The sequence below is a fragment of the Malurus melanocephalus genome, unplaced genomic scaffold, assembly GCF_030028575.1.
Source record: "Malurus melanocephalus ecotype Western Australia unplaced genomic scaffold, MMel_1.1 scaffold_12, whole genome shotgun sequence".
Taxonomy (NCBI): domain Eukaryota; kingdom Metazoa; phylum Chordata; class Aves; order Passeriformes; family Maluridae; genus Malurus; species Malurus melanocephalus.
The window spans coordinates 3,369,563-3,397,278 of record NW_026623244.1 but is presented as its reverse complement, the minus strand read 5'-3'; the positions used below and the strand labels follow the sequence as shown (position 1 = coordinate 3,397,278).

The following is a 27,716-nucleotide window of genomic DNA, read 5'->3' as shown; positions in this document are numbered from 1 at the left end:
AGCCCAGGACAGCCACTCACCTGCCTTGTTCCTCTGCAGCCAACCTACCTCCTGCAGTCRGATGATGTCCGAGCCGCCCTCCTGGCCCGCTATCCCCCAGAGAGTCTGTTCCAGGCAGAACGCAATTTCAATGCTGCCCAAGACCTGGATGTCTCYCTGTTGGAAGGAGACATTGTGGGTGTCATCAAGAAGAAGGACCCCATGGGYAGCCAGAATCGCTGGCTCATAGACAATGGGGGTAGGTGGCTTTCCTTGCCCTTGGTGCCTGCTGTGGGTCCCCTCCTCTGGTGTCCCTGTGCCCCAGTCTGAGCTGCCTTCCTCTCCCTCTGCAGTGACGAAAGGCTTCGTGTACAGCTCCTTTCTGAAGCCCTACAACCCCCGCCGCAGCCAGTCAGATGTCTCCGTGGGCAGCCACTCTTCCAACGAGTCGGAGCACAGCAGCTCCTCTCCCCAGAGCAATGCCACCCTGAGCTTCAGCCCCAGTGGGGCAGCCGTCACCTTCACTCAGAAACCCCTGCAGGACTCTGCCTCCCCGGCAGATGTGTACCAGTCCTCACAGCCCCCACTGGAGGTGGACTCCCCCTCTCTGCCCCAGCTTGGCTCTGGTGACAGGACAGCTCCACTGGCTGGTACAGTGACACCTCAGCGCCGCTACAGTCGCCCCGAGCTGGGCTGCAGCCCCAGCTCTCGCAACGGGCACCTCACCAAAGCACATCTCAGGCCCACACCCTCGGTGGAGGACAGAGACTCYGGGCTGGAGAACAGCGAGTCAGAGGGCAACCAGGTGAGTTCTCAGCCACCCTTGTGGGGGTGGGAACGCCAAGGGCTTSACTGGGGACTGAATCATCTTCCTCYCTGGCAGTGCCCAGGAAGATGTGGGTGGTAGACTATGAGACCTTTTATTCCAGCAACAGAGGTGCAGAGATAGGCTGYAAATGGGGGTGGGCAGAGACCAGGATGGGGCTAGGACTTTCACTGTTTGGGGAGAAGGACAAAAACCCACACATCCTATGCAGTGTGGCAGCAAGGCTGTGTGGTGTGACCATCCAACTGACTCTCTGTCCCTGTCTGGCAGGTCTACTATGCTCTCTACACCTTCAAAGGCCGAAACACCAATGAGCTGAGCGTGTCAGCTAACCAGAGACTCAGGATCCTGCAGTTTGAGGACATCACAGGCAATCAGGAGTGGTGGCTGGCTGAGGCCCATGGGAAGCAGGGCTACGTGCCCTCAAGTTACATCCGGAAGACAGAGTACACGTGAGGCAACAGACAGGAGCCTGCACCCCATGCCTTGTTCCTGCTGGAACTGCTAGAGGTCTGGGGGAAGCTGGCCAGCCCTGCAGACCCCACTGCTCACCCTGAGGCTGTGCCTCTCACAGCTATGCAGTGCTCCTGGGCCCCAAGACACTGGCTGCCATCACCCCTCCAGGGGAGGAAGAAGGATGGGCTGGCCAGGTAGGCAGGAGCAGGCAGCTTGTGTGAGGCAGGGATGATTTGACCTRTGCTGTTTGAGCCTCCTGTGTCCAGCCAGGAGCAGGGGAGCAAAGCTTGGGGCTGTGGCCTGCCCCAGGAGGGTAAGGCTTGACTRAGRCTGAGGAGCTGCTGTGGATTTCAATTGTGGAAGGCTAATGCCAAGTTTCTGGAGATTGGCTGTAGTCAAGTAGTATTAAAAGCAGCCCAGACCTTGTGGATGTGCTCCCTGTGCAGCAGGAGCCTGGTCTCACCTGTGTGTGCAGGACCCAGGGTGGGACGCTTACACACTGGCTGGGGCAGCAGCTCTGAGGTTGCCTGGGAATAGTTGAGCTCCAGGCCTGGGATGGGTGTGGCCTCTGAAACCCTCACAACAAAGCCCCCAGCAGGTGCCTTCTCCCTATGCTTGGTCTCCCAGGGGCTTGGCCTCTCCRAGCTCTGCCTGCAGCCATCAGGTTCTCATCTTTCAGGTGAGCCAGAAGCCCAGAACACCCAACCCTTGGCAGTGGAGTATTGGCTGTGCCCACGCCCCATCTTTGCACTGACGTAGCCAGCTGGCTGCTCTGAGCTGGGGCAGGGCAGAAGGCAAAGCACCAGTGTTCCTTGAGCCTGGAGTTTTTGGGACTCTGACCAGAATTGCCTCACTCGTGCTTTCTTGTACAGCACTGGGAGAGGGTGCTGACATTCTGAAACGGCAGGACCATCYCTGGGAGGGGTGTGATGCCTTTTGCTGGGTTGGTGTGTGATACTGCTGCTGCCATGTCCTGAAGGGAAGAAGTTCCTTCATGGGGCAATGTTTGTACCCCAAGTACTGCTGCTCTGTAAATAAAGATTTGCCTTTGTGTATAGAAGTTGCCTTTGCAAGTATTGGGAGAGCTTGGAAGAGTGTCTGGCCAATGCTGGGCTGGGGGCAAAGCCCAGAGATTTCATGCAGATGGTGCAAGGCCAGGGAACACATTTCCCTTTTGCTGAGGTTCAGCATGATGCTGCCTTGGTGTTTGTGCCAGCTGCAGCTCAGGCACGAGGAAACTCTCACAGGAGCCTTCATTAAGATGAAGTGGTTGCACTGCCCTCTTCCCGCAGCTGTGTGTTACATGACAGCTGGGGCTCCGGGCAGTAGGGGCTGGTGGAGTGAGGGTGTGTGTGGGCACCTGCTCCTTGCATGCCAACAGCTGAGGTCGGCACTACAGCTCTTGGCTTCAGGCCCAAGAACAGAGAGGAGTCAAGAGTSTGTCAGCAGTAACCACCATACTTGGTGTGTGCATGGCTGTAGCACGGATGTGTGCCTGCTGCTCTCCAGCTTGTCTGCACCACAATCGGATTTSCAGTCTGGAGCCACAGGCCAAAATCTGCCCCACAAGTGGTTATGATAGCCTCAGGGAGGGGCTCATTTATTTGCACACAATCAAAGGGAGCAGTAGCCACAGGGAAGGCAGGCAGCCAGCCCTGGTTTTGCTACAGCCTAGTGTTCTTCCCTGAAGTAGAGCTGTGCTACTCAATTTGGACTGTCCCAGCTCTGTGAAACCTCTGYTGGCAGCTTTCTCCACCAAAGCACGAGCCAGGTGGAAAGGTAAACTGAGGCTTACTTAGCATGCCTTGACATCAACCTTGAAGTTGGAAGACTACAAAGTTACAAAARTTAAATAAATTATAACCTTTATTCTTAGATTAAATTGTGAATTTCATTCCATAGTGCTAAAGCATCTCGAAGGTAATTTCACCTGGCATGGTGAAGTACAAAAACTAAGACCACCTCCAATGGAGGTCATGATCTCCCTGCCTGGCAGATAGCTTTTCCCTTCTATACTGGAATAAATTACAGAGCTCCAGATCCTTGTGTGCACAGCAGGCAGGATATGGTAGCGAGGTTAACAGCTCACTCGAGTCCAGATTTCCTGTCTCTGGACAACCAGAGAAACCACCCTCTCTGCTTCCCAGCTGCAGAGAGGCAAATGCCTGGGCAACTTTGCTGTGGGAGACAGCAGCCCCCGCTGGGTGAGTGGTGCAGGAGGGAGCTGCCTCACACCCCCGGCCCCTGCAGCACTCTGCCTACAGGACAGTGATTTCTGTAGTGGTGATGCCGGCGTCCTTCGCCATCGAGGAGAAGATGCCCTGTTTCAAAAGCAGCTCCTCAGGACTGTCGAATTCCACGATCTGCCCAGCCTGCAGCACCATTACCCTGGCAAAAAGGAACAAGAAGGCTTGAACTCCCAGGATCTGAGTGGGCAGAGCTGCTGGTGCCAGCACTGCAGGCCCACYGACCCTCACTCCTGAGCCACTTCATGTGGTTCACCTCTCAGCAGTGGTGAGGACACAGCCCTCCTCCCTGTGCTGGCAGGGTCACACACATAAGGTGTCAACAGCAAATGCCTCTGTGATCTGTTGCTGTAAAGTAGCATCCTTYCTATCCTTCTCTTCATTACTGTATTTTACTGCCCCAGGCACTGCACCCACCCCTGCCCCTCTGGCTGCATTCTTGATTCCACCGCTGTCCACCTCTCGCCCCATCCCAGSAGTCCAGATCCCCATTCCCTTTGCCCCAGCTGTCCCATGGTACCTGTTGCTGTCCATGATGGTGTGGAGGCGATGGGCGATAGTAAGGACAGTGCAGTCAGCAAACTCGCTGCGGATTGTTGTCTGGATTAAATGATCCGTTTCCAGATCTACAGCTGCTGTTGCTTCATCCAGGATGAGGATCTTGGCTTTGCGGAGAAGGGCCCGGGCCAGGCACACCAGCTGCCTCTGCCCRACACTGGGGTGAGATGAAGAGCATGAGTTACTAGACAGACACTAGCATGGCTTCTGCAAGCCTCCTCCTCTCCCTGCTCTGACCCCAGCACTGTCCCTGGCGTTTCCCTGCTGACCCTGAGCACCGTGTCCCTCAGCATCTTGCTCTCTGGGCCACCAAAGAAGGGTTGGCTCACACTAGCTCTTACTAGCTCCCTAAGAGCCCTGACTCCTYGGCCATTTTCTCCCGTCTTCACTTCCCAGAATCTTCTGTGCCTTCATCCCTGGAGAGCCACTTTGCTGGAGGCTGCTGTTCCAGGCTGATCCCTGGGACCAAGAGAAAGGAGCTGGGTGTGCATCTGCTGCTCTGCTCACCTCAGRTTCTCTCCTCCCTCGCTCACGAGGTGCAGCAGCCCCTCAGGAAGGCCTTGCACGTATGTCTTCAGGTGAGCCAGCTCCAGGGCCTTCCAGACCTCCTCATCTGAGTACTGGTCAAAGGGGTCCAGGTTCATGCGCAGGGTTCCAGTAAAGAGCACRGGGTCCTGCCAGGGACAGGGCCATGTTCAGCCACCACAGCCGGGTGTGGTGTGGGGCAGGGGCAGTGGCTCCAGGCCTCCGTGTGTGGTCATCCTGCCCCATGGCACTGCCTGCAGCTGGCAGGGGAGGTGGTGACAGCCTGCTCACAGGACTCTGGTGTGTCCACAGCACCCGGGCAGCCACTGAGGCCATGCACTGCCTGCRGGGGCCATGCAGCAGGGGGATGTGGAAAGGTGGGGATCAGCTCACCTGGGGGATGATGGTGAGGCTCTTGCGCAGGTCGTGGAGGCCAATGGTTGCTATGTCCACACCATCAATGATGATCTTCCCTCCAGCCGCCTCCAGCACCCGGAACAGGCAGTTGGTGAGGGAGGATTTTCCAGCCCCGGTCCGGCCCACAACCCCGACCTGTGGAGGCAGCTTTTTAGATGAGCTGACAGAGCTGAAGGAAACAGGACAGATGCTCTCCATCTTGGTCTGATGGGCCTTCCTGCCCTGAGCATCACCCAGACTCTCTGCTTTGGTCCCTTTCCTACATCTTGGGTGCCCAGGAAACATACCCCATCACCATCCCACCCCAGTGCACAGACCGAAGCCGAGAAGAAGAACCAACTTTGTTAACAGKGTCTGTGTAAAGAGTGTAGTGAGGGCAGAGGCACCTTCTCAGTGCTCCCAATATTGCAGGTGATCCCGTGGAGAACCAGGTCCAGCTCAGGTCGGTAACGAACTTTGTAGTCAACGAACTGGATCTCGCCTTTGCTGGGCCAGCCACGYGGTGGGCGCGTTTTTGTCACCCAAGGAGCCTGGGGAGGGCACAGGAGCATTAGGGGGGTTCACTCTGCAGTGCTGACTAGCACGGAGCTGTGCAGCAGGTGTTTGCCTGGAGCCTGTTCCTCACCTCATTCTTCACCTTCGTGTACTCATGGACGCGCTCCACAGCCACAATGTTGGTCTCCAGCTCCGAGGATGTCCGCACCAGCCAGTTCAGTGTCTGGGTCACCTGCACGGCAGAACCGGAGAATGCAGAGCTCAGTGGCGCCCAGGAACAACCACCTCCCACCCTGGGACTCATCCTGAGAACAAGCAGCCCTGGCCTAGCCCCTAAGACTCCATTGCCAAGACACCCCACCTCTYTCCAGCCCTTCAAAAGCTTTTCTGCAGCATCTCTGATCCACAGAAGGACCGTATTCCTCCCTAGGGCAGCAAACATCCCACCCACACTGGAATGGATATGTGCTTCCCTGGCCCTACAGCCACTCCCCAGGTGATGGGACATCCCAGATAATCCCTTTTCCATGGATCAGAACTGGTACMAGGGCAGCATCCTGCAGCCAGCCCAGAGCTCTCAGAGACAACCCTGTCCTGGAATGAGAAAATGCTTTCGTTGACTCACATTGAGAGCGGAGGAGACGGAGAGACCCACGATGCCGCCCTCCAAAGTGCCCTTTGAAATCACGGCTAGCAGTGCAGAGAAGAAGACCACCAGGCTCCCAACAAACTCCARACGGATGGCCAGCCACCTGCACCAGGAGAGGACAGCTGAAGGGCAGTGAGAGAGGCAGGGAGGCATCTGCCTGTGCCCAGCCCAGAGCCCACCAGGAACAGCAGCACMGCACCAGCATCCCTCACACCCAGCCATGAGCTCGGTCCTGTACACAAGCACACACTGGGGCATGTACACAGCAGGTCACTTGTGGCAATTCTGCCAGCAGGTTCATTGACATCAGTCCATGTCTCACACGTAACCATGTGCTGGAAATGCCATATATCACAAGAGCCCCAACCCTCACACACACACATCATTTACCAGTAAGGTTCAAAACCAGAGAGTGCCTATATGGCAGTCCTACCAGGCCTGGAGCATCACCCTCCTCCCAGAACTCACCAAGAGTATCTCAGACCTTGCCTGCACAGCTCACCCTGCCCAGGCTCTGGACACTTTGTAYGGGGACATATTCCAGCTTTCAAAATCACCCTAAAATGTCTCATTGCCACAGATGGTGCCCCTATCCTAAAMTCCCTTAGTACCTACACAGACCCTCAATGCTGAGATCAACAACAAGGATTRTTCAGGAACCTCCCTCAGGACCCAGAAGCCCCTGGGCAGAGGTGCTGCAGGCTGTGCTGAGCATAAGGAGTAAAACTCACCTGTTTGAGATTATCCAGGAATAAACACTTTTCTGATTTATGTCCATGGTGGTCTCATTCTGCTTCAGGAACCGTTCTTGGTGTCCATAGGCCCGGATCACGGAAAGGCCTGACACTGTCTCACCAAAATGGGAGTAGATGGGAGACCTGGTGACAGAGTCCAGACGCCTCAGCTGGCGTGACGTGGAGACATAGAAGCGCTGAAACRAGGGACACAGCTTGGTTACCAACACAAGGTACTGCTCTCAGCAGGGCAGGAGCTTCACTCAGGGCCCAGTTACTCACCAGCACAAAATAATAGAAGACACTCAAGGGAATGATAACGAGAGCAAAGAATGGAGTGGCCAGGCAGATCACAAGCAGGGTGCTAATGATGGCCATGAAACAGTTGAGCCAGCTGCGGAAGGACATGGGAATGGTCTCATCTACCGTGAAGATGTCCTGGAGCATACAAAATAGTACAGAGAACCAGTCAGTGACCCCAGAGAGAATGAGATGCCAAAGATCCCATACATACAGGGTTCCTACACTCATATGATAACAGTGCCAGACACTTGTAAAAATACTGGATGACCCTGAATTGGTGTTATAGTCGCAACACATTTAGGGCCACAATTCTTAGCTTGAGAACAGCTGAGTTAACAGAGAAACTTTGTATGATATTCCCCTGTTACACAGAYCAGCTTTAAGGACTGCATCTTCATCAGGAACTAGGATGCAGGAGCAGAAATGGAAGCAAGAAGAGGGACTGGGCAAACTCCAGGCTCATGCAGATGCACCCACGTCTCCAGCTGGTCCTCATCCATTTCCTAGCTGGGCACCACATACTCCCTCAACTCAGAGTAAACCCAGCAGGCCCACACTTGCAATCTTAATTGCAAGATAAACTTTTATTCCCAAAAAAATAAGAGATGGCACCAAAGGAAGAAGTGGARTAGCAGCACACTTGAAATTACCTGTCTGTATTTTCCCTCCTTTCTATTTTTCYCTTTGTTTTATGACCTTCACTTAGATAAAAAAGACTGTATATTTAAAAGTGTATAACCAGAAGGACTTCTCATTGTGGGACWTGAGGTCTTGGCTCTTACCTCTCTTAGGAATCTACTATGGATGCTCTTTTGTTTCTCCACATCCTTCTCGCCCAGGTGACCCCMAAACAGGACAGAATACCCAGGTGTGACCTCCTTAGTCCTGAGCAGAGGAAGTAACAACTTCCTGTGATTTGCCACAGTGTCTTTCTAGTAAAGCCCAGGAYGTGGTTTGCCACACAGTCAGCCTTGCATCCACCATGTCCTCTGGTCCCTTCCTGGCCCTTGGCTGGGCTCCGATCTGCCATGCTCAGCTGGAGCAGGGTTATGCCACTACCCAACGCTCTCCAGACATGCTGGAGCAAGCACTTTCTCCGTGTTGGGGGTGTTTCTCACCTTRGCAAACCTGTTGACGATGCGGCCGGTGGGGGTGGTGTCGAAGAAGCTCATGGGCACGCGCAGGATGTTGCTGAGCAGCTGCTGGTGCATGATGCGGGAGGCTCGCATGGCGCCCCGGGCAGACAGCAAGGTTGCCATGAGCAGGAAGAGAGCTGCAGGAAGAGCATGGGGCTGTCACCAGCTCGTGTGTGACACTGGCCCCAGGCAACCTTTGGCTTGATGGACACACCCAGCAGCACCAAGCCAGCAGCTCTGCCGTGAGCCATTGGGATAATCCTGCATCCCACCTTCTTGGGAGCCCACAGCAAAGGGAAGAATGCTAACCCCACTGGAAAACCTTGGGCTTAATGCTATGTCCAGTCTGATTAAGAAAAATCATCTTCGAGCTAAGGGAGCTCAGACAGAGCTCAGACTTTTTGTGGCAATTGATGMTGCTTTCAGACTGGCACGTGTCCCCAGTTCAGCCAGGAGCTGGAAGGAAGGCAGCAGCAGGCAAATGAGCACAATGCTGTGTCCCCCGCTCCTCGCTGCACTGCTGCCCACAGGCATCACAATATCCCTCCTGGAGCACAGCAAAGAGGTGAGTGGGCACTCCTGTCCCCCCACACTCACCTTGTGACACCCCCAGTGCCCCAAAGACACCGATSCGCTCGTCCCGCAGGTGCGTGGGGTAGGTCTGGTTCTCGTAGTGCTTGGCATCGTCAGTCCAGGCACTGAGCCACAGGTTGGTCCCCAAGTAGGCGACGTATTGTCCGACGTAGCCCATGACAATCCAGAAGGAAAAGCACCAGCCAACAGCCCGCAGGTACCGCATGTACATGGAGAACTTCACCTGTGGACCAACAGAGCTATCAGAGCAGTGACAGCCACAGTGACAGTCCCACAGTCGTGGGGCTCCACCACCCTGCCCACCAGTCCCAGGAAGTTCTGGCTCCTTCGTGTCACTTCGGGCCACAGCCAGCCCACACCAGCATCCCTGAGCCACACTCAGGGTCTGGCAGCACCGAACCAGGGCAGCTCAGTGCTTTATCCCTCCATCCTGCTCACCCTGCCAGTTTCCACAGCTTCTTTCTCAATCAGTTGCTGTCCCTTCAGCTTCTTTGGCGGCTCCTCCTGGGCCTTCTTCCAGGAGCTGGTGCTCCTTTTACTTAGGCTGCAGGGAGGTGATGAGTAACATTAGTCACAGGGTGTTGGATTGGTCCTAATCTCCTTTGGGTCCATCCCTGCATTGGGTCTCCAGTGGTGGAGTTCTCCAGAAAATAATGTCCTAACTGGGGCAGCTTTGCATGAGCCGTGTGGAAGCACCAGGCATTTACAGCCATGAAATTACAGCCTCATTCCCAAAAGCAGAACTGGCCAGCACATGACTTTCAGGTAAGATCACAGAGTAAGGCTGTGACACACTCATGCAAGTAAAGGAAAAGTCAGATGCTCCTGACCAGCTTGTGGTAGGAGCAGGCAGGAGACTCCTGGCAGAATCTCCCCAGGAAGCCCCCAGATCCCTGTCTCTGAGGGAGCAGTGCTTGTGGCAGGGCAAAGAGCTCAGAGCTCAGGTCACATCCCACCTGCGACTCAATTTTCTCCGCTGGATGCTGGCCTCTCTTTTCAGGGTCATAGTCACCACATCCTCAGAGCCCTCCTCCARGCATGGATCAACATCGTCATCAGTCTCCTCTTCATCCCCAGCTAAAGCAACAGCTACAAGCACAGGGAGGAGGGAAGGTAGGGTCAGATCCCATACACCACATCTACTCAGCTCCACACCAMACCCTAGGCCCAGGCTGTGTTCTACCACCCACATCACACCTTCTCCAACCCTGCTGCAAGCCCAGAACAGCAGGAGGAGGAAATCCACTGTGCTGGAGGGAGAACTGACAGGGGACATAGGGCTAAATGCCTGCATGGAGGCAATCCCTGCTGCTGATTTATCCCAGGACCACTAGCCAGACCTCAAGCAAAGATTTGTGCTAGTTTACCATGTGCAAGGTCTAGTAGGTACTACCACTCCAGCTCAGAAGCATCTCCTTGAGCAGGTGGAGATGGGCCCTGTGAAGATATCTGGGAATAGCCAGGCTGCAGCGGGACAACTGGGTGAGCACCCATCTGACTTGACACCACTCCTCCCCATAGCACTAGGGGACATGATAACGATGAAATGTTATCCAGTGGGATGTTCAGAACAAACCAAAGGATCTTCCTGACCCCAGCATCCCAAAAATATGGATCCTGTTGCCACRTAAGATTTTAGGACCCATAATTAATGAACTAAAAAGGGAGTGAAAGATTTAAACAGGTCCTGTGTTGGATGTTCAACATAATGYCTGAATGCAAATCTTAGTCAGGAAGTCCTTGTGCTGCTGGTTGCCAGAAGCTGAGGAGGACTCACAGCAGCCACCATTGGTGTCTGGGCTGGATAGGGCCAGGTCAGGCTGACAGATCAGATTTTYATACTCCCAAGACACATGCACAGCCCCTCATACTGCACAGCYAACTGTGTTCCCGTACCTGCAGTATTTTTCTCTGAATCATCCTCCTCCTGGTTGCCATACAAGTTCAGGAACTGGGCAAAAGCCCCCTTGTTTGCTAGCAGGGTGCTGTAGGAGCCATGCTCAGACACTGCTCCTGCTGCCAGCACCACGATGTTATCGACCTGGGGCAGGAAACTGATACTGTGCGTCACCAAGATCCGTGTCTGCAACAAAGTGGTTGCAGGGTAGTGATCATCAGAGCAGCCCTCATCCCCAGCCATGGGTCTGCAGGCTCTCCTTCTCCTATTTGGGAATCTCTCTGCTTATCAGTGCCTGGCAGTGGGGACAGGGAGCACCCCTGTGTCCTGCCCCATGTGAAGCCACAGGATCCCTCTCTGTCCAAGCCAGCAGCCTCAGACTCACACCATGGCAGTGCCACTGCTGCCTGGCTGGGTGCTGGGTGGCAGGGTGTGGGTGCTCACCTTGTTTTGCAGCAGCCCTTTTGGCCCCAGCACGTGCTCGAAGAGGTACTTGCCCACGTGGGCATCCACGGCGGACAGCGGGTCATCCAGGACGTAGATGTCAGCATTGCTGTACACTGCCCGGGCCAGGCTGACCCGCTGCTTCTGACCCCCACTCAGGTTGATTCCCTGGAAAGGAAGGAGCTCCCTGGGCAYGGGGCTGGCACAGGGCAACAGCTCTGACCTCTGCTGCAGGTGCTGTCAGAAACCCACAGTGCCCAGGGCTGATACCTTCTCTCCAATCTCTGTCTGGTCCCCTCCAGGCAGCAATTCCAGGTCTGGAACGAGGGCACAGGCCTTGATGACCTGTTGATACCTGGCCTCATCCAACTCTGACCCAAAAATGATGTTRTCTTTCAGTGTGGCATTCTGGATCCAGGCCTGCTGGGGGACATAGGCCAGGGAGCCCTGGAAGGAGACACAAGAACAGCTCCCTGTCAGAGATCAGGCTGGGCGCTGGCACCTCCTGCAGCCTGTCCTTGTCCTGAGCCACCRCTCTGGGACAGTCCTGCTCTACTTCCCTGCTGAGTTCCCAGGCARCCCCAAAGCCCCCTGCACTGACCAGCTCCTCTCACCTGGATGTTGATGTGTCCCTTGATATTCTCCATCTCCCCGAGCATGGCTGATACCAATGAAGATTTGCCTGAGCCCACAGCCCCCACCACAGCCACCAGGCTCCCAGGTGCGATGTCCAGGGTGACACTGCAAAGACACAAGGGCTGAGCAAGCAGCACTGCCAGGTCACCCGTCAGCTCCTGTGTGAGTGTCTCTGGGACACTCACGTCCAGCAGCACTGTGGGGTGATTAACAATAACACAGAAAGCCTCCCCCTCTCCAGCCCTCCGCCTCTGATGTGGCACAGAGCACTCACTCTCTTATGGCAGCGTTGCCATCCTGCTCCCAGGCAAAGGTGGCCTCTGAGAAACGCACAGCGCTGCCTGACAGAGAGAGATGTCCCTCAGAGATGGGAAAACCCAGGGCTGGGCCAGCCTGAGACCCACAGGGATTGATCTGGAGGTTCACCTGCCTGMAATGGGGTTATGGTGGATAGCTGAGGTGTCCAGGTCTTCTCCACTCAGGTAGCGCTCCAGCCTTTGAGTTGACACATTTGTCTGCCATGGCAGAAAGAGGATGAGGATGGCACAGGGGCATGGAGCACAGCTGGGGGGCTGGCAGGAGCCCCATGAGCAGAGCACCACATCACACCATCCCCACCCAACCTCTGAGCCCCAAACCTGTGCCATGCATGTCCCACCCCACTGCCAGCAGAGTCGTGTGCGCTGACCCCTGGGGATCCACCACACAGCTGAGCCCCATGTGCTGGTTTGGACAGAGGCATTGTAGGATCCCCCTACACACCCTGCCCTGGGTGAGGCCTGACCTGCACCAGGGTAGAGAGGACCATGGGCAGCATGGCCATGGGGAAGCGCAGCACATTGAAAAGGGAGATGGAAGTAAAGGCCTTCTGTGCATCCAAAATGTTGTTCTCATCCACGAGAACGTAGACAGCAAAGCTTGCCAAGGAGACCTARGACAGAGAGCATGGAAAGCCACCATCAGTGTGGCTGTGTGCAGCCCAGACCCTCAAACTGCCCTAAGGCCTCAGCAGTGCCTTCCTTCGGGGACCTGTTCCCCTCCTGCTTCCCTTCTCCTCTGGGCCCCATTTCACCACCCCTTTCCACCACAGCTCTCGTGCCAGAACCATGATCTGCATCTCAGGATCCACCAGCCAGCCCCTCCCTCGCTGCAGGAACACTCCAGCTGAGGGCCCAAATATTTTCCACYCTGTTGGACACAGCCCAGCCCCAGCTCAGAGGAAGGTGCCCCTCTCCCCAGGGCTGTTGTCACTCACCAGGACGGGGGCACACGTGAACACGAAGATAGAGACTGCCTGCAAGGAGCTGAAGTTCACCAAGTTCTTGAGCTCACGGCCCCGGATCTCATTAATTCGCTTCTCAAATGAGGGCTCCCAGGCAAAAAGCTTCAGGATCTGCAGGATGAGCAGGGTGAGCAGATGCTGGCCTCACAGGAATGCCCCCTTCACACTTAGCTCACTGGTGGCCAGCACCTCCATCACCAGCTCCTGGCTTGCTCAGAAGCCTGCTTGGCCACAGCATCTCCCCTCTCCCGTCCAGCCCATGGCTTACAGCATTTCCCCACTGCACTCCCACTCCCTCAGCTCAGCTTACATGTCACCAGCAGCCCCTCTGCCACCATGCTTCTACCATAGCCATGCAGGAAACACTCAGAAAACCCTCTCTTGGCTCCCAAGTCTTGGTCCAAGTATCCAAAGCTCCTCCCCAGCCAAATATTCAAAAGATGAGGAAGCCAAGGGAATTGCTGAGATGCAGACACAGGGCCCCCAAGCTAGACCAACACTGGTGCTGTAGGGTTATGCAGGTGTGCTGCCCCCAGGTACAGAGGGGTGCAGCAGCTGCCCAGAGAATCTCCACTCCACTGCTCACCTTGATTCCATTGAGGATTTCAGTCATTATCTTCATGCGTTCATCCTTGTTCTTCATGTTCCTCTCCTACAAACAGAAGAGCCAAACGTCAYCTAAACCAGGCAGCAGCTCACCCTTGGAAATACATCTGTGCTGCCACAGGGAAGGGAAGGATGGGCTCCACAGCCCAGAGAAGTCATCTCACAAAGTTAAACCTTGGTTCCCTGTGGCTCTGGACAAGCTGGGGGAAATAACACCCTACTGTCAGGCAGAAGCTAAAGCTTTATCTTACAGTTGGCAATATCACAGGTCCTCAAGGCTGCACCCAGTCTGGTTCAAGTTCAGCTGGGGTAACAGAACAGATCTCACCTGTCTCCTACTCATGGCAGATGATCASTTCTGCCTCAGGCTAGGAACAGCCCCAGCCCAAGTGAGATCAACTTCCTAGGCTGGGAAAGCTGCACAGCATAACAGCAAAGGGTAGGGAGTGTGGCAAATGAGGGAGGGGCTTCAGGATATTGCACCCACCACTGACCTGAATGGTTTTGGCCCTGGAAACCAGGAATGCATTTATRGGGATGAGCAGCACCATGACCGCAAGGCCAGCCAAGACAGAGGGGCCCAGCTCTCCCCAGAGGAAGACAACRGACAGGATAATTTGCAGGGGGGATGACCACAGCTGGTGAATAAAGTTGGCCATGTCCATGAACCTCTGGGCATCAGCCGACATCAGATTGACGGTCTCTCCCACCGTGGACTCCTTGCGGGTGGCTCCGGACATGGTGAGTGACTGCAAAGAGAGAGCACGGTCACCACAAGCCAGGCTGGGAGCAGCTGCTGCCAGCAGCATGGCACAGAGCAGGGAACTGGCAGGCCAGGCTGAAACCACTTCTGGRTTTGCTCCTGGTATCTCTGTACTGCCACAGGTGCTCTCCTCACTGCCCGCACACCTGGAGCCACTGGGTGCTGGGTGCAAGGAAACACATCCCCRTGCAGCAATCCTAGTGACACCTGCCCTGGGTGTGGCACTGCTCGAAGGGAAACCTCCCTCAGCCCTGGGAGCTGTCAAACACACGGCTGCAGCACCCAGGTCCCAAGCAGGACTGGGACCCACCACAGAGTCCCCAGTGCTGGCTGGGTGTCCCCCAAGCTCTCCCTGTGCACACACCCCCATCACCCCAGGCTGATGGAGCAGGCAGTGGATGATTTCATCCACAGCCCAGCTTGGAGGAAGCTGGCAGGGGTGGTGACAGGACCATACAGACCTTCTTGTAGATGGCAGCGATGAGACTGGCACGCACGTTTATGCCAAGCTGGAAGCACAAGCTGAAGTGCTGCTGCAGGCAGAGGGACTGGATCAGCGCCGTCAGGAAGAGCAGGATGGCGTATAAATAACCTCGCCAGGCAAAGGAATCCTCATCCGACACGAAGGCAATCAGCAGCCTGGARGGGAAAGAAACTCATGAGACACACACCCTACTGAGACAGACACAAGCAGGGTGCTCCAAGTGAATGCAGGGAGAGCATCCTCACRAGAGTGGTGACCACAACCCTGCCCCAGAGAGCTGGCTCGATGTTCAGCGAGCTGGGAACTCTGTTCTGCCAGAGACAGGGTCACTAATGTCAGATCATCTACAGACTGTGCCCCTCTGCAAAACCAACTGGGGAGGTCCTGCTGGGCTGACCCATGGAGGGCTCCAAAGGAGAGCCAGGACAGTGGCCAGGGAAGGAGCAGGCCTGCAGGACAGAGGATGCAGGGAGCAGGTGTTACACGTAAGATCTGTCAGCCAGCTCAGATCAGTTCCTCATTAAACTATCCCAATACTTTATCTCACTTTTGCTGAGGGCACAAAATGTCCCCAGAGTCTGTGGCTGAGAGAAGCACACATATGGAGATGGGGAGGCTGGATACAGTGCTGGGGTGGGGTGCAGGATAGGGACAGAAACAAAGAACTCACTTCAGCAGCTGGGGGCTGACAAACACCAGTGCATCGTGCACCACCTTGAATGCTATTGCTAGCAGGAGATTCTGCCGAAATGTCTTGGCCAGGGCTTTCATCAACCACCCCCTGGGGTAATCCTTGGGAGCGCCAGAGTCCTCGCTGTCTCCCTTCTTCTTCTTCTTCTTCTTTGTCTGCTTTTCCTCCTAGAGGGAAGCCCACATAGAAGTGAGGGAGCTGGCTGTGCATGCTTCCTGCACCTGGAAGGAGGATTCCAGGGCAGCACCACAGTCACAGACCCCAGATCAGGTATCCTGAATGAATSCTTAGCTTTAGCTCTTGTCACATTCCCTTTCAGTGATCTCTGCTTRTGTCAGACACACCCAGGACTAACACCTTTACTTTTGTACCAAAGACAATTGTTAAAACCCAAAGCAGTCTGAACCTCTCAGGCTAAAATCAGGCAAAAATTGGGAAGAATTGAGGCCAGGGGTGATCATGGAATGATGTTCACTCTGACCTCATTCATGGGAAGTATCTGAGGTAAGGGAAGACAGACATAAGGGAACTGCTTGTACTGCAGACTTGAGGGTGGTTCTTGTYTTTATGTAAGGCAGAAGGATGGAGACTTTCTTGGTCTCCCAAAACACRGGGATCTGCCAAGGACACAATAGGAATACCCTTTCATGGGTTCCCCCTCTTTGCCCATGGTCCTGCAGGATCAAAGAAGGGAAAATCCAACAAAGTAGGCTGCAGGGTGGTGAGGTGCCCCTAGTCCCTGGGGCTGGACCTGGATATCTCAGTGGGATACAAGGCCAAGAACAGGAATGGATTACCAGCACCAGGATGTCTTGGCTCTGGGCCTTGCTCATGTTCCCATGGTCTGGGTCACCTTCCCGSTGTCTCTTCTTGCGTTTCCTTTTCTCCAGTTTTGCCTGGGCCTTCCTCATCGCAGTCTTCATGTTCTTCTCAAAAGCAGTGTACAGAGCCTGTGTCTTGTCTTTATCTTGCAATTCCCAGACATCCTCTATCTCCAAAGGTTTGCGATAGCCCTTGAACACCATGCTGTGGGACAGAGACGTCTCTCAGCAGGGCTCCACAAGGCAGTGGTTGGAGACTCTTTGCTGCAGGGGCAGAGCCTTCACACCCAGCCTGGCCCCGGGTCAGGCTGCACCCACTGTGGTGCCTCTGCCAGCCAGCTCCAAGCAGCCTGTGCTGCAGGCTCCCCTGGGRCACCCCTGCATTTTGCCAGCCCAACCTCCCTCAGAGCCCTGCTCACCTGCTGTACCATTCAAAGGTGATGGAGCTCAGGAAGGAGGCTGTCACCTTTGGGTTCTGTGGTGCAAAGCAAAGATGGATGGTACTGAGAKGTTGCTGATGGTGGGGGATGGTGTTGACAAAAGCTGGTTTTAGCACCCCCAGCTATTAAGGAGCYCCAGAGGTTTCAAAGTGTGCCAGCTTCAGCCCCAGGAGCCCCATCTCGCAGCCCCAGCAGCCCCCTTGGATACACAGCAGATGCCCCAGGCTGCAGGCTCCAGCTCTTGCTGAAGTCCTCAGGTCTGCCCAAGGAGCCTGAATGGAGCCTGCAAGGAGCCTGCTCGCCCCACACAATGCTCAAGATGTGGTACCCCAAGCCCCAAACCCACTCCCCACAGTTCTCACACCTTCTTCCCGATTTCCTTTGTTTCTGGGGCAACATCTGAGAAGCCTGAGACAATGAAGAGCAGCAGYTGGAGCCCATAGGAGATGAAGAAAAGGATAAACCGTGGCAGGTCAGAGATTGGTTCCTGCAGGAATGAAAAGCCCAGGGTTATTGCTGGGGATTGTCTCAAGGSCACCTGGTACTCAGAGACAAGATCCATCCCCTAGCTGAGCCCAACAGAGCAGTGCAAAACTCACTCTGGATCCTGGATCAGCTTCCCTTTGCCACCACTCCCTGACTCTCCCTGACCTCCTCCCATGAGTCTTTAACAGGAGAAGGTTGTCCTGGAGAGCTTATATGTCCCCAAAGAGAGGATGAATTCAAACAGCAATTCCTTCTCAGGCCTTTGCTGAGGGCAGCCAGGACTCCAGTGTTACCACAGAGAGCTTGTCAAGAGACAAGKATGAAGAAACTTATTTTGGGAACAGAACAAGACCAGGGAAGCAGAGAGCTCCCTGCCAAATGCAACCTGCAGGGCTTTCCGGACGAGCGACTGGAATGGCAGAATCCCACAGAGAAGGGACAGCGTCCAGAAGACGAAGAGCACCCCCGAATCTCTGCTCAAACAGAAGCGTCGTGCCTCATGGATCAGCAGGACCATGATCTGGGGGAAAGAAAACCAGTCAGAGGTTCAGGTAGAGCTTCAGGTGTGGGTCTGGATCTRAAAGGGCCTTTGGAGCATGTGTTCTGGGATGCCAGCACACATGRTCTGTGGGATTCATTGCCTTGAACATCCTGAGTGCCTGAACACACTGCCAGCCCTTCACATGCTTCAGAATTAATTGCATAGGGCAAAGGTTTATTTTAGGAAGATATAAGATCAGATTTGAATGTACCCTGACATTATAGCAKAGCAATATTTCTCTTTTTAGCTGTTCTCACTCCAGATTCTCAGACAGGGTCACACCCTGTCTCCTGCACATTGCCTCCAGAGCTGGAACTGATCACGTYCCAGCAGTGCAGCCTCCCAGGACAGCCCCCTTGCCTAATCATCTCACATGGACTCTGCATGTGAAATTAAATGACATGACAAAATAACAAGGATAGCAAATGAGTGTTACTTTTGCTTTTAAGTGTAGCCACTGAGCATTTGCTCAGACTGTTACAATATCCCATGTCTTACACAAGGTATCTGTAACTTAAACGCTCATATTCCATCAAGCTGAGAGCCCCTAGGTCCTCACTTTCTCTTCTGCCTGGACATCCATGGTACTTCCTGGCTCTCTGCACAAAACTGAGCAGCAGTGCATGGAGAGCCGTGAGACATCAGAGCAGCAAGCCATGGTCTGATGTTCACACTGCGAAATCAGTCCCGTAAAACCCACACTGCTCCTCACAAAGCTTCTGTCAGAGAGCTCAGCTACACTGGCAGGCACAGAGCCATCCCAGCTTTAAGGATAACAGCAGGGAGCAGTGTACAACCAGACACCTATCCACAACATGTCGCATTCCTGCAGCACCCACACATGTTCAGGGCTAGTCCTACCCAACTTCCAGGCTACCCTTCCCTCATGGACACAGCTCCCCACTACTCTCTGTGCTAGGGGTGTCCTGTGCTGCCTGGTGCTGCGGTGTCACCCTGTCCCTGGTGACACASAGCAGGTGACATTCAGCGGCTGAGCCCTTACCCAGGTGGCGATGTACAGGCTGGGGTTCGTGTACTGGACAGCTGGCACSGCCTCCTGCTCGGCATCCTCCACAAATGTCAGGGCCAACTCCGCCACTGCCGTCAGCACCAGCAGCGTAGCCAGAATCTGTGGGGAGAGGGGGCCAGCCCATTGTGGATGGTGGGAAACATTGGGAGGCAACAGAGTTTGGCATAAAATACACCCATACACCCCTTACAGCCTTTTCAACCCAGACTTGGCCAGGGAGAGCTCTCAATCCTGTGAAGCTGCAAGAGTTCCACAGGAGCACTGCCATCGTTTTAAGTTTGGAAGRTAACAGCCCACAAGATGAGAGGCCTCAGTACACACTCTGCCCTCCCTCCCAGTGTCTGCCAGCCCTGTTATCCCCTGTCCCATATATGCCTTGTGCAGAATCCCCTTGACATTTCTGTCCCAGATGATCTCCTTTCTGGCCACATTTCTCATCTCTCCATCCCACACCTGACTGTAGTGCAGCCCTTCCACTCATACCACCTACACCTCAAGCTGCTCCAGCCGGTCATCTGTGCCCCCTTAGCTCCACACTACCTGTTTCATGATGTAGAGTATGGTCACAGAGGATTTCTTGGCTCTGGATTTGCACATGGGCAGGAGCTGCCACGGTGCCAAAATCCAGAAGACGCCAAGGGGGACCCAGACCAGCACAGTCTGCTGGAAGCACACAGGCAGGTCGGCATCCGGACGAGCGAGGTAGGAATCATTCTGGGGGCAGCAAGGACAGAACACCGAGTCACCTGGGATGGCTGGACTCTCACCTGGCACACAGGACAAGAGCCAACACTCCTATAGGTACTGCCCACCCCGCTCCACCCCATCGTGTCCCCCTCCCCACTCCAATACCCACCCTCCTGGCTGAGCATTTCAGCACTCAGCCAAGACCCAAATAACATCCGTCTCCCCACGTCTCTGCCTGAATGTGGGATGGCCTCCCTCACAACCAWCCCTTGCCGGAACCAAGCCAGCAGAAGCAGCTGAACTCAAATCATTCCCCAGCAAGTCCATACAGGGTCTCCTGTGTTCCCAGCTGGGCTAAAAYAGGACAGAGCTCACGCAGGAAGGTGCTATTGCCTCATTATCTGGTGAACACGGTGCAGGCAGAGCACAGTGCTCAGTGCCACRGCACTCCTGGATAAACACCAGAACCTCTGCCAACCACTGGCAGTTGGGCCCCACTGGCAGGACAAGCTGTGACCCTTGGAATCCACTGCTCTCACCCTCCACTGAGTATCCCACCCCGAGAACAGGCAAAGGGGATGATACAGCCACTCACCCAGAAGACGGAGCCGCAGAACGTCTCCAGGGCAGCTGACATAGCTCAGGGGAGAAGAAACAGCAGCTCCTTCCCCTCGCTCTGCCCGGCTCAGAGTCCTGGGTGGATGCTTGGGATAAAAGTCCCCTCCCACCCTCAAGCGGTCTTGGGACAAAATCCCTGATGACACGCAGTTATTTATTAACTCAGTGCTATTGCACAGTATCCCAAACCAAAGCAGTGACCAAAAAGGCTTCACCAAAGGGAAGCTGCACAGGCTCAGGAAAAGGGTGGAGAGGAAAACCCAAGAAAGAGATCAAAGGGGAGATAACAGAGAAGTCACAGAGTCACTGCAGGATGCCACAGCCATTGTTCAGAAACTACAGCCTTGATCAGTGCACACCAACAGACACAAACTCATATGAACCCGCTAAAAATACTATTTTGGTGCAACAGATCTTACCTGTGAGAACAAGCCTGCCAAATACCAGCAATGGCTGGTCCCACAAAAGCCAAAGCAGACTTTTCCCTTTTCCTCATGTGCCACCTGGCAAGGGGGCCCATGACACCAGCAATACCCCAGGCCTGGGAATTTGCAGTGTCTGGCAGCTTCGCTGACCACATGCTGCACTGGTCTTTCTGAGTCCCCAGGACTCCTTTTACCAATTTCCAGCCTGCAGAGCCTGCAGGTTTTCCAAACTCTTTCTTTTGCTTCTTTCTTTCCCACATTCCCACATTGTCTGTGTTATGGCAGTTGGCTGGCCACAAAACCCCAAAGAAACTTTGAATCTTCATTCTAAGGTAAACCACAACATCCGAGGCACAAAGAGGACCATTCCTGAGGAGAGTGATTGCCCTGTTGCTTTAGAAAKGTTGAGGTGTGACAAGGACACGTGGGGATGGTGCTACTCTAAGGCTGGAAGTGGATTTGCTTTATCATGTGTACTCTTAARGAACAGTAGATAAAAGGGGACAGTAGGGTGACTGCAATGATTWTGTTGTCTCATTGTACATGAAGTTAGTAGATAACTCAGAAGTCAAGGGTGACACAATGAGTAATTGCTCAGGAACCATCAATACCAGAGAAAGGCTCAATGTCCAACTTAGTGGTTAATTATTAGTAGTTTGTCTGATTAAAACCACGTTTTTGTAAATAAAGCTACCCTTAATTCTAGGTCCTCCAGGCCAGAACCAACACACTGCCCAGGAGTGCTGCAAACTAATGCAATGAGTAAGAAGTGAGTGAATRGAGCAGTCACTGCCTCAGCCCTTCTCCATCTGGACTGCTGATGTGATTCTTCTTTCTGACACTGGCACAGGTGTCCTCTGGCCTTGCCCAAAGCCATTTAGACCACTGCTGCCAAGGGGGCCACTTGCTTATGACACCTTCCTATGTAATGTCCTGTCCTTTTCTCAGTTCTCAGTACAGGTCACAGCTCATCCTCACCCTGTCTGTGGTCTCTCACTCAGAGTTGAAGTGTTGTCCTCAGCACAGGATTCCAACTCTTTGATGTTCAAAGCAAGCACACCCCACTTTCTCTACCCTCACAGCTGAGACATGCTGCTCCTAAAAACCCATCAAGCCACCTTACTGGAGCTGTCCTTCAGCCCCTTCCATAAAATCTTCCTCCACTARAATACCCAGAAAAACTTCACTGGGATTATCAAGATAAAATACAAGATAATCAAAGCAGTAGCACCTCTTTGGCCAACAAYATCAGTTTCCCTGTGCTCCACTGTCTTTAGCCATCTGTCATCCAGCATATTGTAACTTTTCAAAACCAGACATTGATTCATGTCTCACACAAGGCCTCTGCCAGGCAATCAAACAATTCCTCCAGCCCTCACTGCTCATCTCTTCTCTGAAGAGTTTGTTTCTCTGCTTTGTCATGCCATAGCCCCATGTGAGTTCAAAAATCTGAGGAAGCTGGGTCAGCAGAATATWCATCTTAATTGAGCTACCAGTATCATAATCATGCCCATGACTCATGAAATCTCACAACATAAGCCATAAACTCTTAAACCAGGTCCAATTCAGATTATATTGACAAATTTAATCACTCTTTGCAAGGATTCTTTGGATCCTTCCTACTGCTCGCACATCTGTCAGTGCTGAAGCAAGCTCTGACACCAGCACTATGCAGTCATTCCCTTCCCAGCTCCTCCCTTAAGAATTGAAGTTCCCAAGGTGTTTTGAGAGACACCAATACCTCTGACAGCTCCATGTGAAAAGGTGGATGTACCCTTTAAGGTGAAAATATGTGGTCTTGATGACAGGTTTYCAATGATGTGATTCTATTTAGGGTGACAAAGGTGCTGCCACCTTTTCAAATATCACATTTTTTCCATACATCCTCACAGGCTGTGATTGCCAAGATGGGAAATCTGTACCCTGCTTTTGCTTCCTAAGGCTGCCCTGCTGTCAGAGATTCTCTTCAGCTTTGTGATCTTATACAGAAGAGCACACAGCAARAATAAAAAGGTGCTTTACCTTTGGGTCTCTACTCTTCTAATGGACCACTCTGATGCCATTCAAATCTTTCATTGGGTATTTTAAAGATTAACTGAAACAAATCTGAGGCTTCGATTTTGACTAGGCAGCAATGACCCAACAGGTGCATTCCTCRAGCACTGTCTGGAGAAGAAGCAGTTCATGCTTCATGTTGGGACAAGGACCTGTAAACTCCCTTAGGAAAAGCACCTTGTCCTCCCAAGGAAYTCATCATACACCAACACCACCTCAAGCACAGAGGGCCCACAGCCCATGATGTCTCACAGCTTCCTCACCTCATCAAGTCAGGTGCTGCTCTCTACTTACAGTTGCTGCATTGCTAATCCCCACCTATCCACTGGCTGACCACAGCCAGCCTTGTTTCCCGCTTGTGGCTATGATGTTTCCCATGCTGGTATTCTGGATGTGGTTGTATTCCCTGGCACAGGAGGAGCCTGATTAATTCAGGCTATGCAACACAGGTCACGGTCTTACCTGAAAATATAAATAAACTTTAGACAGCAAGAGGGGGGCAGCTGCAGTGTTTATTTGACAATCACATGCAGTGCTACACAATTCAGTCCCCCAACTTGCTCAACTCCCTTCCTCCCAAATGCTGCCAAACAGCTGTTGCTGCAACATCTGGGAACGAGTCCTTTTATTTAAAACGGCCAACATAAGTTTCCAGGCCAGGGACTTCAGGGGAAGCCAAGGGAAGAGGTGTCAGGCTTCATCACCTAGTGCACATCCTCTGCAGCCTGAGGACGGAAGCAGTACCCATCTGTCCATGTGCCAGGGCAGACCCTGGAGCCTCAGCGTTCTTGTCCCTGCACGGTGCCTACAGAATGTTCTTGGCAATGGCGTTCAGGGTCCTCACTTTGGCCACATCTGCCACCTTTATGGAGTACTCGGGGGCAGAGAAGGACGCTCCCATGGCAACGTTCGGATTTCTGTCAGGAAAACCAGTGATTAGCAGTGATCTGCTGGTGATACAGATCAGCCAGACCCGGCAAAAAAACACACCCATATTTCCCCTAGTCTCAGCATTGGCCAAAGATGGTGMCAATCAAACTGAAGATGGGACAATAATAGAAAGAACAATGATCCAAAGGAATGCAGACCTATGGACAAATATAACCCATTCCTTGCTCATTCTCAGAAGCACATCCCCCTGGCTTCCCAAATCCTACAAGCTTATGGTAAACATAAGCTGCATTTCCAAGTGCCCTCACAACTCCTAGGGTGACAGTAGCAAGTGAAATGCCTCAAGCATCTGATTCTGCAGGGAATCAGAGGAAGCTGTTTGAAATTTTTGCCAGTTTTACAAACTCATGTTCACATTCACATARCCTTTCCCTTGTAGAGTTCCACTAAAAAATAAACATAAATAATCAGTTACCTGAACTTCATCCCTGAGTCCCGAGCTGAGCGAGCAGAGCAGTGAAACTCAGAGGCAGTAGAGCCTTCCAGAATCCTCTGCAGGTTTCGCTCCGTRATGCCACCTCCTGGTGGGAACAAGCCCGATGTCACATACCAAGCAGATGACATTATTCCCGACCTGACATCACCCTGGGACCTCACCACTAAGGGACTGGTGACATATACACTGAAGGGGAAAAACAGCCCTTGGAGCAACAGAGTCCCAGGCACATGAAAACAGACAGGAGAAGCTTTGGCTCATGTTCTACCACAGATCTAGAGCTGTCCCCAAATCCTGTAGCGAGCAGCAGCTGCAGGGCTCTGCCCACCCTAACAGGCTGCAGTGGCCTTTACTCACACCAGGACAGGAGTTGCTTTTCCTGGGCAGCTGGCTCAGAAAGCAAGRTCAGAGAGTGGATCCCAGGGCAAGAGGCTAGGAAGGAAGGGCTAGGGATTGTAGGACCCAGTACAGATGACAAAAACCCCTTACCTGGCACCACCACAATTCTGCCCTTTGCCTGAAAGAAGAACAACATGTCAGTGATATGGCTGAGCACTACATCCASATGTGCATTTGTGAGGCAGCACAGAAACCTCACATGCAGCACTTTCCATAGGCTCATGGACGTCACCATGGTGTACAATTTGTGTGCTTGCACCTGTCTTTTTTGTACTATTAATGTTTTACAAGGAAAATTGGAAAAGAACTTGCAGTTGCAGCTAAGACAGCTTGTCACCATTTCCCCCTACCTCTCCATCCCACCTGGCTACCTCTCAGGGACACCTCTTGCATTTTCCTAACAGGAACTGTGAGACACTCAGAAGGGATTTCCCTCTGCTGATTTCGTGGGCTCATCACATCAGCTGTTGAAACCAACTCCTACCACCGTCCCCCAGTCCGCATTCAAGAACAACCCAGCCCACATGGACTTAGGAAAACAGATTAAAGCCAAGCTAGAGAGGTCAGGCAAGCACTCCTTGACCAAAGTCCCCCTCCACAAATGAGGGATACCCTAAAGGAGCTGCCTCCAGGCAATGCCAAGGGAGCAGCCACAGTAACCCAGAGGAGCACAGCAAACACTCACCTGCTCTGCAAGCCTCTTAATCAAGGACAATCCTTCCAGTGCTGAGCTGTCACAGCCACTCGTCAAYACCCGCTCAAACCCCAGGGAAATCAGGGTCTCCAGTGCCACCAGAGGGTCATGCACCATGTCAAAGGCTGAGGGAACAGAAAAAGAGTTCAGAAATCACTTGGCTCATTGTGCTCACCTCTGTCCCTCAGCCAGCTCAGGAACCCAAGGAACCCAAAGGTAAGGACAGGAAGGGTCCTGCTCACAGCTGACCACCCCCACGGGATTCACAGCTTCTGACTGTAACACTCCCCTTGCTGCAGTGCCAGGGCCACCCTACTCAGCTCCTCAGACATCTCCTCTCTTACAGGGCAATGAGAGAGCACCCAAACCTGAACCCCCTGGACCTTTTTCCTCGTGTGGGAATGGCAGAGCCTGCAGAGCTTTCCCCCTCCAAAGAATCACCAAAGAACATTAGGCTCAGTGCCCTCCCAGTCCCACCATTCCCCGGCAGTGGGGCACAGACTGGTCCCTGCCCAGGACCACTGTCCCTGGCAACTCACCGCGGTGAAATGTGACTGGCAGGGGACGGCACACCGCTGCAAAAGAAACATATGGTCAGTCACAAATGGTACAGAGTTCCTTGTGCTAGAACCAGAAATGTAAGTGACATGGAAGAGGATAAACTTCTCAAGCCTTTCCTGGGGAGCTCAGAAGAGTCCCCACTCTTGCTGGTAACAATGCAGTGGCTGCTGTTTGTCTAGGCTYTTTCACGGGGAAGAGTCCTTCTGCTTTTTGAGAAAGCAACCTTTGTTTTTATGGGTGACAGCAAAATCTCCCATCTCATCTGGAACATGCAAAACCCTTATTCCCACCAGAGGTGTCCTTCTCTGCAGGAAGGAAGCAGGGAAGTTGGATCATCTACCTGGGCAAAGGACAAGACCACTGCTCTTTGAAAGCAGGAGAGCTGATTTTTRAGATTTCTTTCACTACCTACAGTTYCTGCTCTCAGACCACAGCAAAATTCACCAGTGGTGCTCTATTTACTGTGCAAAGCTTATTTATTTCTACAAAAATATGTCCACCTGCTTCCTGCCCTGGGAACAGCAGAGTACACATTGCCTAGCAGAGCTAAGTCCTGGCAAGACCCTTTCTTTTGCTGCACTCCTTACAGAAYATTCACCTTCATATGAGAACCTCAGCACCACATCAGCAGAGAAAAGCTCAGCCCTCTTTAGCTTTGGCTGTAGCTCCCAAAAAAGATGTAGAAAGAAAGAATTTGCTTCTGCATATTTGTGGTCTGGACTAACTATTTCCCACTGTAGCTTCAGTAGCTTTTTATATATTCACCCCACTCTCTAATTATCTTTTCTCCATGTGTGTGTTAAGAAAAAAAATTAAGATGTATTGCTAGCTACACACAAAGCCAAAGTCAAGCAGATACATATCCAAGACAGCTGTAGCAAGGACATAAGGAAAGGAACAAAGGGCAAATAAAATGAGGAAGGGAGAGGATCCAACAGTTTAATGACCCCAAAGCAGTTCAACTAAGCCTTCTTACACTTTGTCATTACTTCTCAGGTGGCCTCAAACTCTGTGTGAATGGCTTGGGGTTGTGACCCTTGGTCTACAAAGTTTYTTAACTACTTTATGTCTCCCAAGTATAGCAGCAAATGAAACCGGAGAAGGTGGAAAGAGACAGCAAGACCCAGACAGGATGTGCGGACCAAAGCCCTCTGTGCACTTCTATGGCATCAGCCGGAGTAGCACCTCAACGCTGCCACAGCACAGAGCCCTGCCTGGAAGAGCCTCACCCAGCAGCGCCGTGCAGAGCTCCGTGTCGATGCGCCCGTCCTCGGTGAGGGCCCCGAACACCAGCCCGTCAGCGCCGTGCAGCTTGGCCAGSCGGATATCGGCTTTCATCACCTCCACCTCCCGGTCCGAGTAGAGGAAATCCCCGCCGCGGGGCCGGATCATGACGAACACCGGGACCCGCACGCACTGCTTCACCACCTGCAGCAGCCCTGCGGACGGGACAGGGGCGGCTCAGCACCGCCGCGGCCCCGGGCCGGCACAACGGGACGGGCGGGACGGAGGGAGCGAGGGGAGGCAGAGAGGGAAGGCAGCCCAGGGGCGGGCGCGGCTCACCCATGCTCGGGGTGGTCCCTCCTTCCACGAGGCCCGCGCACAGCTCGATCCGCCCAGCTCCTGCAGAGAGGCGCGTCAGAACGGGACCCGCCGCCGTGCCGCCCCCTCCCGCCAGGCCCCCCGGACTCACCTCCGCGCTCCGCGTTGACGGCGGACTCCACCGAGTCCACGCACACCTCCATGAGAAACCCATCGTCCATACCTGTGGGACGGGAGCKGCGCGGTCAGCCCTGCCCGCCCCATGGTTCCCGCCCGGGCCGCACCGACCCCGCCGCGAGCCCGCCCCGC

General features: G+C 53.6%; 3 protein-coding genes across 10 annotated transcripts in view; 1 reads left to right on the top strand and 2 right to left on the bottom strand.

The window, feature by feature from the left end:
• DNMBP (dynamin binding protein) overlaps positions 1 to 2,596 on the top strand; it is a 33,002-nt gene extending 30,406 nt beyond the window's left edge. For 2 of the 4 annotated variants that reach the window (XM_057380850.1, XM_057380841.1), the window contains 3 exons: positions 40 to 238; positions 333 to 784; positions 1,076 to 2,596. In XM_057380850.1, the coding sequence (XP_057236833.1) occupies positions 40 to 238; positions 333 to 784; positions 1,076 to 1,261 (837 nt within the window). In that variant the 3' untranslated portion in view covers positions 1,262 to 2,596. The remainder of the gene's footprint in view (positions 1 to 39; positions 239 to 332; positions 785 to 1,075) is intronic. The other 2 variants (XM_057380861.1, XM_057380868.1) reach the window with 2 other exon arrangements.
• A 507-nt stretch (positions 2,597 to 3,103) lies between these two features.
• On the bottom strand, positions 3,104 to 20,474 carry ABCC2 (ATP binding cassette subfamily C member 2). 2 transcript variants are annotated; one of them, XM_057380889.1, is made up of 32 exons: positions 20,322 to 20,473; positions 19,580 to 19,753; positions 19,013 to 19,138; positions 17,854 to 17,988; positions 17,347 to 17,469; positions 16,962 to 17,017; positions 16,519 to 16,747; positions 15,701 to 15,888; positions 15,008 to 15,185; positions 14,278 to 14,532; positions 13,764 to 13,829; positions 13,151 to 13,288; positions 12,680 to 12,826; positions 12,322 to 12,410; positions 12,170 to 12,232; positions 11,874 to 12,000; positions 11,530 to 11,706; positions 11,260 to 11,427; positions 10,815 to 11,001; positions 9,875 to 10,007; positions 9,357 to 9,462; positions 8,922 to 9,141; positions 8,307 to 8,461; positions 7,168 to 7,323; positions 6,883 to 7,082; positions 6,128 to 6,254; positions 5,633 to 5,734; positions 5,394 to 5,537; positions 4,984 to 5,142; positions 4,573 to 4,739; positions 4,028 to 4,222; positions 3,104 to 3,649 (listed from the first exon to the last, which is right to left on the bottom strand). In XM_057380889.1, exons 1-32 carry the CDS (start codon positions 20,361 to 20,363, stop codon positions 3,520 to 3,522), a joined length of 4,662 nt encoding a protein of 1,553 aa, XP_057236872.1. In that variant the 5' UTR covers positions 20,364 to 20,473; the 3' UTR covers positions 3,104 to 3,519. The 2 variants fall into 2 exon arrangements, with proteins under 2 accessions (XP_057236872.1, XP_057236864.1); XM_057380881.1 differs by lacking the exons at positions 3,104 to 3,649; positions 4,028 to 4,222 and having other exon boundaries at positions 4,538 to 4,739; positions 20,322 to 20,474.
• A 2,830-nt stretch (positions 20,475 to 23,304) lies between these two features.
• The window catches only part of CUTC (cutC copper transporter), a 4,756-nt gene continuing 344 nt past the window's right edge, over positions 23,305 to 27,716 (bottom strand). For 2 of the 4 annotated variants that reach the window (XM_057380793.1, XM_057380801.1), the window contains exons 2-9: positions 27,559 to 27,630; positions 27,429 to 27,488; positions 27,095 to 27,304; positions 25,844 to 25,879; positions 25,296 to 25,429; positions 24,701 to 24,728; positions 24,191 to 24,296; positions 23,306 to 23,741 (exon numbers count right to left, since the gene is read on the bottom strand). In XM_057380793.1, the coding sequence (XP_057236776.1) occupies positions 23,630 to 23,741; positions 24,191 to 24,296; positions 24,701 to 24,728; positions 25,296 to 25,429; positions 25,844 to 25,879; positions 27,095 to 27,304; positions 27,429 to 27,488; positions 27,559 to 27,628 (756 nt within the window). In that variant the 5' untranslated portion in view covers positions 27,629 to 27,630 and the 3' untranslated portion in view covers positions 23,306 to 23,629. Of the gene's footprint in view, positions 23,742 to 24,190; positions 24,297 to 24,700; positions 24,729 to 25,295; positions 25,430 to 25,843; positions 25,880 to 27,094; positions 27,305 to 27,428; positions 27,489 to 27,558; positions 27,711 to 27,716 lie in introns of those variants that run through there. The other 2 variants (XM_057380810.1, XM_057380817.1) reach the window with 2 other exon arrangements.